Here is a 17,077-nt window from a genome sequence, read left to right on the forward strand (position 1 = left end):
ATATGTTAGATCACCAGATGCAGTAATAAGAATGCAGGTGGTAGGGCCAGGCCAGAGAGAGCAGCTGGATACCTCTTGGATTCACAAGGGAGTCCCCGACATTCAGTCCCCTGCATGAGTGACAGCGATAGCACCTAGAAGTTGGGGGACATTGAGGGTCTGACAGGGACCATGCCAAGTATTTAAGTGCCTCTGATCATGTAAGCTCCCTGACACTACCATAAAATGGGTCCACTGTGAATTTTCATTTATAGATAAGAAAGCTCTGGCCTGGAGAAGTTAGGTATCATTCCAGCCAGTATTCAACTTCATACTGAAGACTCTGGCCAACGCAATATGACAAGTAAGGGAAATCAAGGAAGGAGAAGTAAATGGCTTGTTGGAGATCATGTGCTAATGAATGAACTGGAATATGATCCTAGTTTAACGGCCTTCAGAGACTATACTCTAATCATTGTACAACTCCAAGGGCATGGGCAAGTCTGTAAAGGGGAACCTCTACCCTCTCTTCAATGCTCTCAAGGTGTAAAGGAAGTGAAATTTCTGGTAAGTAAAGAAAGGGGTTAGAAATTAGACATTCAGGTGGAGGCATGGGGCTGTCAGCAGAAAGAATCTACAATTCAACTGTAATGACATTCCCATCTCCTACCCTTCTGCAATATGATGATCTAGTTCTGAACCCTAGGATGACTAGGGCTGAAAGATGTTAAGAACAGGACAGGATCAGAGTAAGGGAGTGTCAATCAATTATTTGATACATAATGTGTATTAAGTGAATCAACTTCTCTGTGCCTTAGTTTGCTCATGTGTAAAATGGTGGTGCTCACAGAACCTACCTATAGAGTTTCTGGGCCTACAAAGGGCCAAACAGACCCTGTAGGAAAGGCTCTGGGAATGACAGCCAGCATTGCTACTAATAAATGCCAGTATCCACTGGAAGTGATTAGCCCGTAGCCAGCATTGAGCAGTGACAGCTATTATCTATTATCATTGTGCATCAGGTACTTCTACAAAACATTCTCTCCTGCCACTGTTGGAAACAGAATCCAGAGCCAAAAAGCCTCTGCTCTGGTGACTTGCATGTCATCAGGAGTATTTTTTAAGCCCGACTCTTAGTAATTTGGTGAAGGGAAGATGCTGTGACGCGATGCCCTTGATCCTTCCTCTGAGAGGAAACGCACTATCTGTAATGGTGCCAAAATTCTGCCTTGGCTATCTAACTACAGGGAACAAAGGGTTTCTCAAGCATCTGCACTCAAATCAGGTCTCAATGCTCAGGATTAGACTTCCTGTTATAAGAAAATTTTCTGCACAGAATGTCACCCGAGGAGGAGCTAGGGTTTAACGTCCTTGGCTACATAAAGCATGGCCAGTGGGCCAAACAGAGGCTGCCTGAACTCAGGGTGGGGACTGCCAAAGATTCTGAAGGGGAGAAAGGGCAACTAGTGGTTTCTGATACCAATGAGTGAGTGACCTTTTGCTCATTTATTTATTCCATCAGCAATGTTGAACTGAGCACACGGGCTGTGCCAGGCATGAGAGATAAATGGTGGCAAAAGCAGACCCCATTCATTCTCAGAGGTTAGCATTTATAATTTAGGAGAAGAGACAGGCATTGACTAAATAACCAAAGAGGTAATTGCAAAAATACAATTGTGACCAAAGCTGGAAGGAGAGGTCTACAGTTACTATGAGAGCAGGTGTCATCCAGGTGGGGCTTCTGGAAAGTTTTCCCAAGTATGACACCTGGGTTGGGATCTGAGGATAAGAGGACAAATGGCCGGGGTGGGGGGGCATTCCAGAGAGATAGTATATCCATCCCTTCCACTAATGGGTGCTTTATATATAACATCAATTCATCCTCTCAACAATTTTTCTTTAGATAAGAAAACTGAGACAGACATTAAAGTAGATAGAACTAGAAATAGGTAGAAGCAGGTTTTGACACCAGCTGTTTCTGCCTTTACAATCACTCTTTCCCACTTAACTTTCTGCTGATCAACAAGCTATTGTGAATGTGCAGTGCATGCAGCCTGCACGTAAGGAATGTGGAGCTGTGGTCAGCTTTTAGAAACCCCTGTGTCCACAGTCACACCCTATCCTGTGTCTACCTGCTTGTGCTTGGTCTGTGACCCCTGATGACTGGGTCCAAAAATCTTGAGGAAACTGGTCCGAGGGAGAGCTTCTCTGCTGCTTTCAGCTCCTTAACTGACCGAGATACTCCCTATCCTTTGTCAACTCAAGGGATCAGTGATCAACCACAGAGCGCAATGCAAGACACTCTGATGGGCCTGAGTTGGAGGGGGTGGGGGATCCAAATGCAAACAGATGGCAGAGGGGCAGCTTGAGTGAGGTGGAGGGGATGAAGTCTGCTGGGGAATGGAGGCCATGGGACGCTGTGGCCAGATCACGCCTGTCCCGTCCACAATGCTCCCACCTACCTAGGCGGTGGGCGTCAGGATGTGAGGGCCCTGTGTTGCCATACCTGTCAAGTTTTTCAGAAGAGGGAAATTTTGACTTTTATGTAACATCTCTAGATTTTTAAAATTTGGCAACCAATTAAAAATGTTTTTAAATACTATGCCTGCCAAACAGGACAGATTTTCAGACTATATCTTATTTATAATGTCTGGTTTAGGCAAATATGGTTTTCCTAGATTACTATAGGATTCACATCTATAAAGCTTATGGAAATCTGGGATTCTCCATCTGTGTTTCTAAAATGGGAAGAAACGAAAAGAGATTGGGGAGGGAATCAAGTGCCAGGCACTTTACCTGTAGCATCTCATTTAATCCTCAGAACAGAATGGAAAAATTCTACATGGGTAACCCTAGCCCAAACACATGGAATGATTTTTCCAAGGTGGCAGAGGATAACAAGTAAAGCCCCAGGTCCTTTGGACCCAAAGCACTGACACTGAGTCATGTCTATTGATGTTATAAATACTACCCAAGCTCAGGACAATCCATGGAATTATCTTTTTTCCAAAAGATAGTTCCTATTTCTGGAATAATGCTTAAGTACCTAAAAATATTTGCAGTAATAGCAGAGTGAGTTTGAACATGGAGTCTCTGGTCTTCAGCAGAATGTGTCAAAAACCTCAAAAGGGCCTTGGCGTTAATCGTACAGTCAGTTCCATGCCGCAGGCCTTTGTCTCACAAGGAGATGCATAAAGATATGTCTCCAAGAATTTTGCCATTGTGATATTTATGATAAAAAAAATTGGAAACAACCTAAGTGTTCAACAACATAGGACTGGTTATATAAATTATGGTATATTCTGGAATGAGAATTTTATAGTTTCATTAAAAATTATGTTGAAGTACATCTGTTGACATAGAATTCTTGTCAAGCAAAGAATAAATTATGAGCAATATGATCCCATTTTTTCCAAAAAATAGGCATGCACAGAATTTGATCTGTATATAAATATTAAACGGTCTGGGAATATGTATAGATTATGGTTATTTAAAAAGAGTTTTGTTAACAGAAAAAGAGACTCAGATGTATAGAACAGACTTGTGGACTCTGGGAGAAGGCGAGGGTAGGATGTTTCAAGAGAACAGCATCGAAACATTTATATTATCTAGGGCGAAACAGATCACCAGCCCAGGTTGGGTGCAGGAGACAAGTGCTCGGGCCTGGCGCACTGGGAAGACCCAGAGGGATCCGGTGGAGAGGGAGGTGGGAGGGGGGACCGGGATGGGGAATACATGTAAATCCATGGCTAATTCATTTCAATGTATGACAAAAACCACTGCAATGATGTAAAGTAATTAGCCTCCAACTAATAAAAATAAATGGAAAAAATTAAAAAAGAAAAAAAATAATAAAATTTAAAAAAAAAACTAAAAAAAAAAAAGAGTTTTGTTTTGCCTCTCCATATTTTATGAGGATTTTGGGGGTAATAACTATGCATTATTTTTGTATGAGTAAAGTAATTTAAAAAAACTTTGAAGGAAAAAAATGAGATTCTAAGAGGCACTGACAAGGGAGTTCTTTGCTTCAGGTGAATGTCCCCCTAAAATCCTTCATGTGATTTTTCAAATAAGTGTCTTTCAAATGCCTACAAAGAAGCTACCATCATACATCTTGGTAATTTTTTCCCTTTGAAGTTGGGCTGGCCAATGATCTAAGTATTTGCCTTCCAAACCCTAGACTAGGGCTTCACACGCCAGTCTTGTAACAAATGAAAGTGCAATTCACCTGCACAATTCACAGCAAAACAGCATGGCAGGTCAGAGAACTCCAGGCGGATCTGGGGGGCTGATCGTAGGAGCATGCAAAGAGTCGAATCCACGAAGATGGATAGGAATCAGAACACAGAGGGTCTGAGTGTCAACAAGGTGTGCTTAAATTCTGCTGAAGGCAGTGGGGAGCCATGGATGGACATCTAGTAGAAGAGTGACACAGCAGGTTTGGGTTTTAGAAAACAAAAATCTTACCTTATATACATCTCTTCCCGATTATTATCTTTGTAGAAATTCTAGATAAGGGAGGAAAAACAGTGATGAGTGTTTTTCTTTGCAGAACAGCAAGGGTGGAGGGCATTGTGATGAAGATGAGAGAAAACTGCTATTTACTATCTGGGATAGTAAAGATGAGATGAAAGCAAGAAATTTACTTTCCTGAATGCACCAAACTGCTTATTCTGACTTGAAAGTCGCTTCCCTGATCCTTAGACTATAAAGGGACAGAGGAAGTATCCCAGCCGTCACATCAGGAGGTGCAATCCAGCTACTTGCTGCATTGAGAGATAGGCTTTTGAGGAGACTGGGGAAGTTTACTTTGACAGGGTCTACTATGAAAGGCAGCCCAGCTTGATCTTTAAAAGCTCAGATCCTGCACTGAAGAGAACTTGAGTTGGAATCAGAATAATAGCAATAGTCAGAGTAACAGTAATAGTAATCACAACAGATCCCAATGATGATAACAGATTGTAACTTTTGACAGTGCAGAACTATCAAGAGTTATGCTGAGATTCTACGGTCAAAAACATTTAAACGTGGCAATACCTATTCCATCTCAAGGCTCACGTAGACCAGTGGTTGTTCTGGAATCACATGCATTTTAAAACAAGTCCTTACAGATTTTGAGTCAGGAGATTATGATCTCACACATGAGCCACACTTGGAGAAAATCCAGGTTTAATTCAATGCACCCATGTATACCTAAGGCTCTCAGAGGGTGAGATGGTGTGCTCCAGGGCACAGTGGCTGGCAGAGTCCCACTAGACCTCCAGACATGCCCACCCCATCCTGTTCTTCCTGATATTGTGTTTAAGCCACACTCCAAAATCAACAAGATCTGCTTAAATTCTATGCTGGGCTAAAACTGCTTATAGACATACCTTTCCCAACTTCCTCCCAGGTCAGATTCTGTGAGTGGAAGGCCAGTTTCTTCAGCCAACGTCTACCTCTCCAATGACAAGAAACTGCTAAACTCCTAGAAAACCCCTCCTTCGTGCCCTTTATGTGAAGCAGGCCATGTGGAGTTGTCAGCAATGAACTCCTTTCTGCTGTAATCAGGAATTTTAACTCCCCTTAGCATTTCAGAAAATCAATGGCAATATCTAGGGTGTTTAAAGGGTCCACTTAGGGTAAACGGAGGACACACAACAGAACTCTGGGCACACAATTTATATTTCTGGAGCGCTGGAAGTGTCGGGGGGACTGATGTACTAGATGCCATGTGGTCCTTTGGCCAATCTTACTCATTTTAATCCCTTTAGGGTGGGTTGACCTGGTGAGTATGAAGCACTGTTGCTGCTACGAGCTGTCTCATAACCACATCACAGGACATCTGAGAGGGAGACTGGGAGCTGGCCTGTGGCAGGTCGTGTGGTACAGAGGCGAACAGTCTGGGTTTGGAAGTAACTGCTCTAGTTAGCCTGTCCCACAGTACTTTTCCATAAATCCTAGTTATGAGTAGTGCTTCATTCCACAAGATAAGGAAACTAACACACAGTGAGCACTTAACCATGGGTCAGAACTGTACTCTTGTGCCTGGAAAATGCCAGGGACAGAGAAGCCTGGCGGGTTACAGTTCATGCGGTTGTAAAGTCACAGCTGAGTGACTGGGCCCACCCTCACAGGACTGCATAACCTATGAATTAGGTACTATTATTTTCACCATGTAACAGATAAGCAAGCTGAACCTTCAGAAAATTTCCTTGGGTATTCTATTAATTATCCAAGAGAGGGTGAGAATAGGCTGTGTGACTCCAAAGCTCATACTCTTAACCTCTTTACACTGCTGCTTTCTTTTTCTGTGCTGCCTTAAGTGCCAAAGGAGATACTGCCATCCCTTGATATCTTCAGAGTAACGGTGCCCGGACCACCACAGATACCAAAATACAAGGATGCCCAAGTCTCTTACATAAAATGGTACGCTAATAGTATTTGCATATAACCTACACACATCCATATACTTTAAATCATCTCTAGATTACTTGTATTTACTAAAACAATGTAAATGCTATGTAAACAGTTGTAAATCCAATGTAAACGCTATGTAAACAGTGGCTAGCATTCAGTAAATTTAAGTTCACTTCTTGGAACTTGGTGGATTTCTCCCCCTGGTGCTTCCTGTCTGTGGTTGTTCAGTCAGTGCATACCAAACCCCTGTCCATGGGGTTGGAAAAAGTCGGGGAGAGCTGACTACACTCATCCCCATTTCATACAGATGATAGACTGAGGCACAGGAACACAACAATGATTGACTTCAAGTCACAGAGCTGGCAGACGTCAAGAGAGGGGCTCGCTCTCCTGTTTTGCTGATTTCTAAAGCCCTGAGCACGGCTTCCCATCCACAGCAGCAGCAGAACCCAAAGCCAGACCGGCCCCCGTGACTGCTCTGACTGGACAAGGGGAAGCCCACATACCAGCAGGTTCACAGTGCAGCTCATGCGGTTGTCTTTGCTCTCATCCGTCATGACGCCCCGGTAATCCAGCAGCTTCTCCAGGAGGCCTTTGACCAGGTTCACAAAGTTCTCCACCGACCTGGAGATGGTCGGGTGCTCCGCAGCACACTCCATCAGGCTGCCGCACAGACGGGAGGATGGTGAGCTCAAGGGCAGGGGAGAAGGCACGCTGGGGGCGGGGCGGGGCTAGGGGGGGAGGAGTAAAAGCCAAACAACTCTGTGACTCCAAGTTCCCTTGGTTCACTAGGTCCTTCTCTTCCTTTATTCAGTCCTTATTTATACACTTATTTGGGGCTTCCCATCTAGTCAAAGCTATGGATTTTCCAGTAGTCCTGTATGGACGTGAGAGTTGGACTATAAAGAAAGCTGAGCGCCAAAGAACTGATGCTTTTGAACTCTGGTGTTGAAGACTCTTGAGAGTCCCTTGGACTGCAAAGATATCCGACCAGTCAATCCTAAAGGAAATCAGTCCTGAATATTCATTGGAAGGACTGATGCTGAAGCTGAAACTCCAATACTTTGGCCACCTGATGCGAAGAATTGACTCATTTGAAAAGACCCTGATGCTGGGAAAGATTGAAGGCGGGAGGAGAAAGGGACGGCAGACGATGAGATGGTTGGATGGCATCACCCACTCGATGGACATGAGTTTGAGTAAACTCCAGGAGTTGGTGATGGACAGGGAAGCCTGGTGTGCTGTAGTCCGTGGGGTCGCAGAGTCAGACACACCTGAGCAACTGAACTGAACTTGGGGCTTCCCAGGTGGTGCCAGTGGTAAAGAACCTGCCTTGACAGGTTCAGCCATAACAGACATGGTTGGAACCCTGGGTTGAGAAGATCCCCTGGAGGAGGGCATGACATCCTATTTGGGTATTCTTGCCTGGAGAATCCCATGGACAGAGAAGCCTGGCAGGCTACAGTTCACTGGGTTGCAAAGAGGTGGACACAACTGAAGTGACCTCATGGGCACGTTGACCATATAGTGTAGAAAGTATTTAAAAATTTCCCCCACTGACAAAATGAGAAAAAATAAAAATAAAATTCTAGTGTGGGCAATGGTATGGAGAAATAGTTACTTTTATAGACCCATATTGGGAGTGAATCAGTATAACTATCTGGGGTAGCGATTTTCACAGTATCTGTAAAAACTGTAAAAATACATATCTTTTGATCCAATAATTCTATTTGGGGAATCTATTTTACAGAAATAATCCCATAAGTAGATAAGGGTATATTTATAATACTTAGTGAAGTGAAGTAACTCAGTTGTGTCCGACTCTTTGCAACACCATGGACTGTAGCCTGCCAGGCTCCTCCATCCATTGGATTTTCCAGGCAAGAATACTGGAGTGGGTTGCCATTTCCTTCTCCATACTTAGAATTTGTGTCTAATAGTAAAATAGTTGGAACCATTCTAAATGTCCAATTAAAGTGTATTCACAAAATATGATTCTATGAAGCCATTAAAAAGTATCAGAGATCAATGTTTTGACATAAAAAATCTCTATAAAATACATAGTTGAGAAAATAAAATCTCAGAACAAAATTTGTTTTCTTATTTAACCATCTTACAAAGAACCTACCATGTCCTAGGCATTATTCTAAACATCTTACAAATTTTAACTCATTTAATCTACCATCACAATCTTGTGAAATATTTGCTGATGGGGAAATTAACACACAAAGAGGTCAACTAACTTGTCCAGGGTCACACTGTTGGTAAATAGTAGTAACAATAGTCTAGCTCCAGCAACTGCCCTCACGCACCAAATGCTGTATGTGAGTGGAAGCATGTGTCTACTTAATGTGTCTTTGTGTGTTTATAAATGTGTCCATCAGGAAGGATAAACACCAAACTCTAAAGGCACATTGCTTCAGACAAAGGGTCTAGGTGGAGGAATAGAAGAGGACATTGTTCACTTTTCAGTTTAAACGTTCCTATGCTATTTGAACACGTTACATTTGTTGTAATATTAATATTCTAAATCTTAATAACAAAAAATAGAGTGGTGACATTCCTAAAGTAACTATTAGTGCTAGGCAATATGCTAGAGTGGGGGTGGGGAGAAAGATATAAATATACATGAAAATATAAAGAATTAAGCCTGCTCTTAAGCAGCCCACAGGCTAGGTAAAGAGAGACAGATGGATTAAAATTTTGATTAATGATTACTTCTTAATCACTTATTCTGCACCATGCGTACATGCTCAGTTGCTAAGTTGTGTCCAACTCTGCAGCTCCATGACTGTAGCCTTCCAGGCACCTCTGTGCACAGGATTTTCCAGGCTAGAATTCTAGAGTGGGTTGTTATTTCCTTCTCCAGGGATTTTCCCAGCCCAGGGATTGAACCCACGTCTACATCGTCTCCTGCATTAGCAGGTGAATTCTTTACCACTGAGCCAGACACTGTCTAATCACCTTTTCTTAAGAAATAATAACGGTCATTCTGATAAGTAAAAATGATTCTTCTTATTTTGAAGATGAGGTAATCAAGGCTCAGAGAGGTTAAATGTCCTTCCCAGTATCACTCTGCTAGTAAGCGGTGACCTTGGGAATCAAGACAATCACTTCAGTATTTCTTGCAGAGAAACACTGGTGTGTTCTCAGGCATCTTAAGTAGACAAGCACTTCTCAGGCTACATCTGTTTCTGCCTACTCTGCCCGCAGCAGTTTAGGTCCCAAGAGTTCCTAAGAGGGGGAAAGGAAGGAAGGCAAGGACTCTGGAGGGTCATTTTGCCCAGAAGCCAAACCAGACTGCAAGGAGATGGCATCTCAAACTGTGGCTGCGATCAGACAAATCCATCTTCGCTGTAGGAAAAGCACCTGTTCCCTGCTCTCAAGGAGAGATGCAAATTGCTCTGTGATGTAGCCCTGTCTGCCTCAGTCACAGCTGTGCCTCACTCCTTCTGGGATGGTCACTTCAAGCCTTGTTTTCAATCTTAATGACAGTGCATTGACATTTTGTCCCAGTGTTTGGGGTATGATTTCTCACAGCCCCTCTGGTAGAAGACATCTGAGGGTGTGAGCCCGGCCAGATCAGTGGCTCCCTGTCCTGGCTCATGGTAGAGTCACAAGGGAGCTCCCACAAAACTCACAGTCCACCCCAGGTTGATGCCTTTGTATCCCTGGAGAAGGGAGTCAGTCAGTGAGCAGTATTTTACTTCTTTTCTCTAGGTGATTCTAATGTGCAGCCAATATTAAGAACCATTGGTTTTTCTCTGCTGTTTTGCAGACTTAAATATGCATGGGGGTCACCTGGGCACTGCGTTCATGATTCTGACTCATCGGATTTGGTTTAGGGCCTGAGATTCTGCATTTTAACAAGCTCCCAGATGATGCTATACTGCTGGTTCTTTGAAAAGCAAGGGTTCAGAAAATACAAAGTCTTGGGTTTCTGACTCTATTTTTCAGCCATAAGGTAAGAAGACTGCTCATATGGTCTAGGGTTGGTGAGACGGATGGGCAGGTTGGTTTGAAATCACTCATCCATCCATCATCCATCACCATCCATCTAGCCATCTGTGTGTTCAACATGAATTCTTCTGGGCACTAGGGATTTGGAGATCTCAGAAACAGAAATTCACTGACCTCCAGGAGTTCATGGTCTAGCAGTGAAAGAAGATATAGAAATAAAAACTAGCCATAACCAGCTAAGCTGGCTTTATTGATTATCTTGTTCAATGCTCACATGCTCCTTGAAGTAGGCATCATTATCACCCTCAATTTGTAGGCTAGGTTCGAAGCCCCCATGAGGCTAGGTTCTAATCTTGATCCTGCCAAGGTCACGCATTTTCCTTTGAGTCCAACAGTGGAGTGAGTAACAAGGAAAAACAGCTGCGAGACTCTCAAAGTGATGCAGTAATCCTTCAGTTGGTGGAAGGAGGGGTGGCAGGACACTGAGCACCCTGGCATCTGTGCTCCTGCCTTGGTGGGGATTGAGGGGGCTCATGCTCCCCCCAGAATGGTTTGCATTCAGTACGGACGGTCTTCAGAGGGAGGAGCCCAGGCCCACACCCTTTGTCAGTGCTGGACTGGACTCTCATTTATTCCTTCAAAGACTATGTGTGGTATGCTTCTTATGACAGGTCCTCTTTCGGCTGAACTGGTTTGAGATCTAGGCCCTAAACACACCTTTTCTGTCCCCTTCAGGCTTCTGGCCCCCTTGCCCCTTCTAGAAATATTCCCAGGCAGATGGAATACAGGAGGGTAAAAGTGTCTTGTTATTCCATTTAATGTGGGACTCTCACTTTAAGACAGATGTAGACAAATGGGATTGGGCTCCAAAGACAGCTCCAAGGATGGGGAGGGGCAAGATACTGTGTAAGGCTGTGTACTGCACAAGAGCCTAGGAATACTGAAATTTAGCACCACTGCACACCCTAACACTGGTGCCCTGATTCAGGGTTTCAACTGCTACCAGAGGGAAGCCACGTTCTATTCATAAAAGTTACCAGGTTGTGTGGCCGCCTAACTGTGTCTGCTCAGAGTGGGTCCTGTGTATTAGTGGAGGCCCTGAATGGTGGGAGCAGCTGGAAGAGAAATGATACATAGGCTCATGGCTTCAAATCATTATTTGACTGGGCTTCCCAGGTGGCTCAGTTGTAAAGAAACTGCCTGCCAGTGTAGGAGACACAGATTCAATCCCTGGGTCGGGAAGATGCCCTGGAGGAGGAAATGGCAGCCCACTCCAGTATTCTTGCCTGAAGAATCCCATGGACAGAGGAGGCTGGTGGGCTACAGTCGATGGGCACTAAGCGTCAGACACGACGGAGTGACTGAGCACACACATGCATCCCCTAGATTAAGGATAATAATAGCTACTATTTCCAGACAACCGACAAGGTGTCACAAACTGTAATAAGTACTTTTCATGACGTGTCTTGTTCATTCTCAATAAAAGCTCTAAGGCTTGGATGGTATTTTTATCCCTGATTTGCAGCTAAGGAAACTGAGGCTCAGAAAGTCAAAAGGAAGGAGCAGGGACTTGGTCCCTGGGTGTTCTGATGGGGTGCTGATACTGTGGGTTGGGCTTGATTAGCTTTGAAAAATCATTCACACCTCTCTTTCAGGAGAAAAATAATGAGCTGTTTTTAATTTCCTTGACCTCCAAGGACCCTTTTATAAATAATCACTCAGGAAGGATTTGAAAATCCTGCTGATCATCTGAAGACTGGCTGCAGGGCCCCATCCGCTTATTTGAATGGAAATTGCCAGCACCAGCCCTGGTTTCACTTCTGGTCAATATTTAGATTTTCCTTCCTTGAGCTTTAAGAAAAATATTAACACAGGCAAAATGTCGCCTCCTCCCTGGACAATCAGTCTCAACACCCAGCGAGGAGCAGAGGAAGGTCTCTCCTCCAGGTGAGTGGCCTTTGCTTTCCAGGTTGTTTAGTGAGGGCTGTGCCTGGCGACCGGAGGCGGCACGGCCAGCTGGGGTGGCGCTTCCTGGGACTCAGCTCGTCCACTGGGCTCTGCCTGCTGGGCCGGGGAGGGAGGGTCATGGCGAGGGTCAGAATAAGACCTTCAGTGTGCTTTTGTTGTTGAATTAAAAGCTTCCTAAGAGGATTGGGGAAAGAGTTCAAGATTGACTACATATCAGAGAATCAAACAAATCAGGGAATCTACAAATAGGAGGGAACTTGGGATGTGTGAGCCATATTCCTACACCATAGGAGAAGCCCTCACTTCTCATGGTATCAGAGATAAAACACTGGGAGTTAGGAAGCGGATCAAACAGTATTTATTCAGCTTCTACCTTCTGTGTCCATTCTTCAATATAACCACAGGAGGCTTATTATCCCCATTTTACAGATGGGGCACACTGGAGCCAAAGCTGTGACATGACTGGTCCAAAGTTGTGCGGCTGCTGAGTGGTGGAACCAAGACGAAAATCCTCCAACAGCATACATATGGTCAATGTGCACATGAAAAGATGCTCAACATCATTAGCCATGTAGGAAATGCTAACTGAAATGACAATGGATATCATTTCATATCTGCTAGTGAAGTGAAAGTCACTCAGTCATGTCCGACTCTTTGCGACCCCATGAACTATATAGTCCATGGAATTCTCCAGGCCAGAATACTGGAATAGGTAGCTTTTCCCATTTCCAGGGGATCTTCCCAACCCAGGGATCGAACCCAGGTCTCCTGCATCGCAGGCAGATTCTTTGCCAGTTGAGCCACAAGGGAAGCCCTCGTATCTGCTAGGATGTCTATAATGATAAGAAACATATGAACAGAGGGATATGGAGAAACTGGAACCCATGTACAGTGCTGGTAGGAATGTAACTGGTATAGTTACTTTGGAAAACAGTTTTATGGTTCCTCAAGAGGCTAAATATATAGTTGCCATATGACCCAGAAATTCCACTCCTATTTATATACCCAAGAGCACTGTAAACACGTGTTCACACAAACGTTTGTATATGAATGGTCATAACAGTATTATTTGTGATAGCCCAAAGCAGAGACAGTCTAAATGGTCATGAGCTGATGAATGGATAAACGAAATAGGGTCTAGCCAATCAAAAGAAATGGAATACTGACACAGGCTACAGCATGGATGAACCCGGAGAGCATGCTATGAGAAAGAAGCCACTCACAAACGATTGTGTGTTATATCATTCTATTCATATGAAGTGTCAAGAATAAACACATGCATAGAAACCGCAAAGAAGGGGGACCGGATGGTGACGAAGGGGTATGGGCGTTCTTTCGGGAGGTGACAAAAATGTTCTAAAAGTGATTGTGGTAATGGTTGCACAGCTCTGTGAATACACTAAAAGCCACACTGGCCATTTGTATGTTGCTGGAGGATTTTCATCTTGGGTTCCACTACTCATCACTTTAGGTGAACTGTCTGCTATATGAATTATATCTCAATAAGCTGCTAAAACATTGTCCTGAGCCCAAGTTCAGTGCTCCTAGGTGCTGTCCACTGCCCACTGCCTCACTGGGCCTGTGAGCTGGAGTTTAGCAGAGCTGGGTTCAGTCCCAGCTTGTCCACTTGACTAGCTTGACCTAGTCTCCTTGGACAAGACACTTCCCTGAGCTTTAGGGGCATTGCTATGAAATGAGATCAAACAGAGAAAACTCAACTAAAGGAGACAATACAGAGAGATCACTTAATGTGACTCCACAGATCGTATGTGATCCATATCTGTTGACTGTGATCAATATGTGTCAAAGATTAAAAAAGAAAAAAGGAAAAGACAGCAAAAATTATTCCACAGATAAGAGATAACAAAAGTTAACATCCTGGTGGATTATCTCCCTCTCCCCTACACAGCAAAGCTTCTTTTATCACCTGTTCCACCAATATCAAAGAAATAGCCGCTGCAGAGAGATGTGAGATTTCTTCCCAAAGTGGAGTTTCTCCAACACCCATGAGCCTCCAGACTGGTCTCCAGGGGAGGACAGAGCCCCTGGGGTCCTGCACCCTTGGGCTTCAGGCCTGCCCTCCTGGGTCCTCCCGCTCTGGGTCCTAAACTCACATTGACTCCAGCAGCTGCATGTACTGCTCGTCCCCTCGGCCACCTTCCACTTCATGGTCCAGCTTGAGGATGATCTCGTTTTCAAACTAAAGAAGTAGGAGATGAAAGTCAACAATTACAATGTTAGAAGGCTGAATGTTGAAATTAGTCCATTCAAGACTTTAACCAGGGCTTCCGGGGGCTTTTATCATCTCCCAGGCTTCCCAGGTGGTGCTAGTGATAAAGAACATGCCCAGCAACACAGAAGTAAGAGACTTGGGCTCAGTCCCTAGGTCAGGAAGATCCCATGGAGAAAGGAATGGCAATGCACTCCATTATCCTTGCCTGGAGAACCCTATGAACAGAGAAGACTGGCAGGCTACAGTCTATAGGGTTGTGAAGAGTCAGGCATGACTTTGCAACTCAACAGCAGCAGCAACTCCCAGGTTTAGTGCTGGCAACTGGGAATGCAATAAGAAACAGGATGCTACACTTGCCTTTTAGGAGTTCCTTGGGAGTGGAGAAGAGCAATAGATGGTAAGTGCTGGAGCAGAGGGATAGGCATATGAAAGACAGACAAACAGGAAAGTCTTCAGGGAAAGCACATAGCCCATGTCATTTGACTTTGTTCTCAGGTTTATGTTGACATTTTTCAGGAGAAAGGAAAGAGAAAAGACATTCTAAGCAGAGAGTATGGGCAAAGGCTCTGAGGTATGTGACAGAGCACTGATCTTTAAGAGACGGTATGTTGGCATGATCAACTATTATTTCTGCATGCCTAGCATTCCTTTTTTTAAACTTGGATAATCACATCAGCCTTAATCTCAATTTGTGGGACTTAGGTGGGCTGAACACATCTCCCTAGCTCCAGGTGTGGATACACGACATAGGCCAAGCACCTGATCAGTGTCTTTCATTATCCAGACCCTACAGTTAAGAAGGGCCCTAGCCAGTGAGATTCAAATCTGAGGTTTCACTGGTACTCTTAGCAAAAAGAAGTCTTTCTGCTTAACTTGAAGATTTTAAGCCAGAGGTTGCTGGGGAGGAACACAATGAAGGAGTCTGCCTAAGAATGACACCAATGTAGTGGAAATCAGAGAGGAAGAGATGGGGAGAGATTGAAACCTGGTGATATTTTTGAGCTCCTGAATCAAGCCACACCTGAAGCTAAAATATTTATGTGAACTGATGCCTCAGAGAGTCAAGACTGGTGACAACTATAATAGAGATCAGACTAGCTAAGTGAGGGCTTCCCAGGTGGCTCAGAGGTAAAGAATCTGCCTACCAATGCAGCAGCCACAAGAGATACGGGTTCAATCCCTGGATCGGGAAGATCCCCTGGAGGAGGAAATGGCAACCCACTCCAGTATTCTTGTCTGGGAAATCTCATGGACAGAGGAGCCTGGTGGGCTACAGTCCATAGGGTCACAAAGAGTTGGGCATGACTAAGCATGCATAGTTAAGTGACCTGAAGGCACCTAGACACCAATTCTTGCAACATGGAAGCCAATGTGTATTTTGGCTCCCATATTCAGTGTCAAGAAGCATCTCACCCAGTTGAGTTTAGGGCTTATTTAACATTTTGAAGGGCCATTCAGTGTCTCTTATATGGCTAAAATGCAAAAATGGTTTGCATACTGTATTAGTATCATCCCTTGATGAGTCCATCCAAATCATGCGATCCAACTCCTCACTCATTTTACTGCTAGATAAGAAACTGGCACTTCGAGAAGGGAAGGAGGCTCCTGGTGAAGGTCACTAACATTCAGGGAGCCCTTAGGCATTCCTGGGTCCTAACTCTGCCTCTGTACCTTCAGTCCTCACAATAGCCCCATGAGGTCTGTAAGTCAAGGATCACTTTAAACGCTATCATGCATTGAAAGCAGCTAGCCCCTGCTTGGCATCACCCTCAGTAAGTGTCAGTTTTTAGTACAGATGAAATCGAGGCTCAGAGAGTTTAAATGGCTTGTTTAAAGTCTCAGATGGAAGCAACCTAGATGTCCATCAGCAGATGAATGGATAAGAAAGCTGTGGTACATATACACAATGGAATATTACTCGGCCATTAAAAGAATACATCTGAATCAGTTCTAATGAGGTGGATGAAACTGGAGCCTATTATAGAGAGTGAAGTAAGCCAGAAAGAAAAACACCAATACAGTATACTAACACATATATGTGGACTTTAGAAAGATGGTAATGATAACCCGGTATGCGAGACAGCAAAAGAAATGCAGATGTATTGAACAGTCTTTTGGACTCTGTGGGAGAAGGCGAGGGCGGGTGATGTGGGAGAATGGCATTGAAACATGTAAATTATCATATGTGAGATGAATCGCCAGTCCAGGTTGGATGCATGAGACAGGGTGCTCAGGGCTGGTGCACTGGGATGAGCCTGAGGAATGGGATGGGGAGGGAGGTGGGAGGGGGATTCAGGATGGAGACACATGTACACCCATGGCTGATTCATGTCAGTGTATGGCATAATCAATACAATATTGTAAAGTAAAATAAATAAATTAATTAAAAAAATAAAAATACCATGTAACACGCAAAAAAGTAAAACTGATAAAGAAGTAGAAGAAAAAAGAGACAATATATTTATATAGTTCTCAGAGGATAGAAAACCTGAAAGCAATATAAATGGATATATCTAGCCATTCAAGAATAGAAAGTTT

General features: G+C 44.0%; 1 protein-coding gene across 2 annotated transcripts in view; it reads right to left on the reverse strand.

Annotated features, from left to right (window-relative positions):
* DOCK2 (dedicator of cytokinesis 2) overlaps positions 1-17,077 on the reverse strand; it is a 456,669-nt gene that overhangs the window by 42,452 nt on the left and 397,140 nt on the right. For both annotated transcript variants that reach the window (XM_070476853.1, XM_070476854.1), the window contains exons 34-36: positions 14,421-14,506; positions 6,885-7,041; positions 4,447-4,487 (exon numbers count right to left, since the gene is read on the reverse strand). In XM_070476853.1, coding sequence (XP_070332954.1) covers positions 4,447-4,487; positions 6,885-7,041; positions 14,421-14,506 — 284 coding nt within the window. The remainder of the gene's footprint in view (positions 1-4,446; positions 4,488-6,884; positions 7,042-14,420; positions 14,507-17,077) is intronic.

The sequence above is a fragment of the Odocoileus virginianus genome, chromosome 14, assembly GCF_023699985.2.
Source record: "Odocoileus virginianus isolate 20LAN1187 ecotype Illinois chromosome 14, Ovbor_1.2, whole genome shotgun sequence".
Lineage (NCBI taxonomy): Eukaryota > Metazoa > Chordata > Mammalia > Artiodactyla > Cervidae > Odocoileus > Odocoileus virginianus.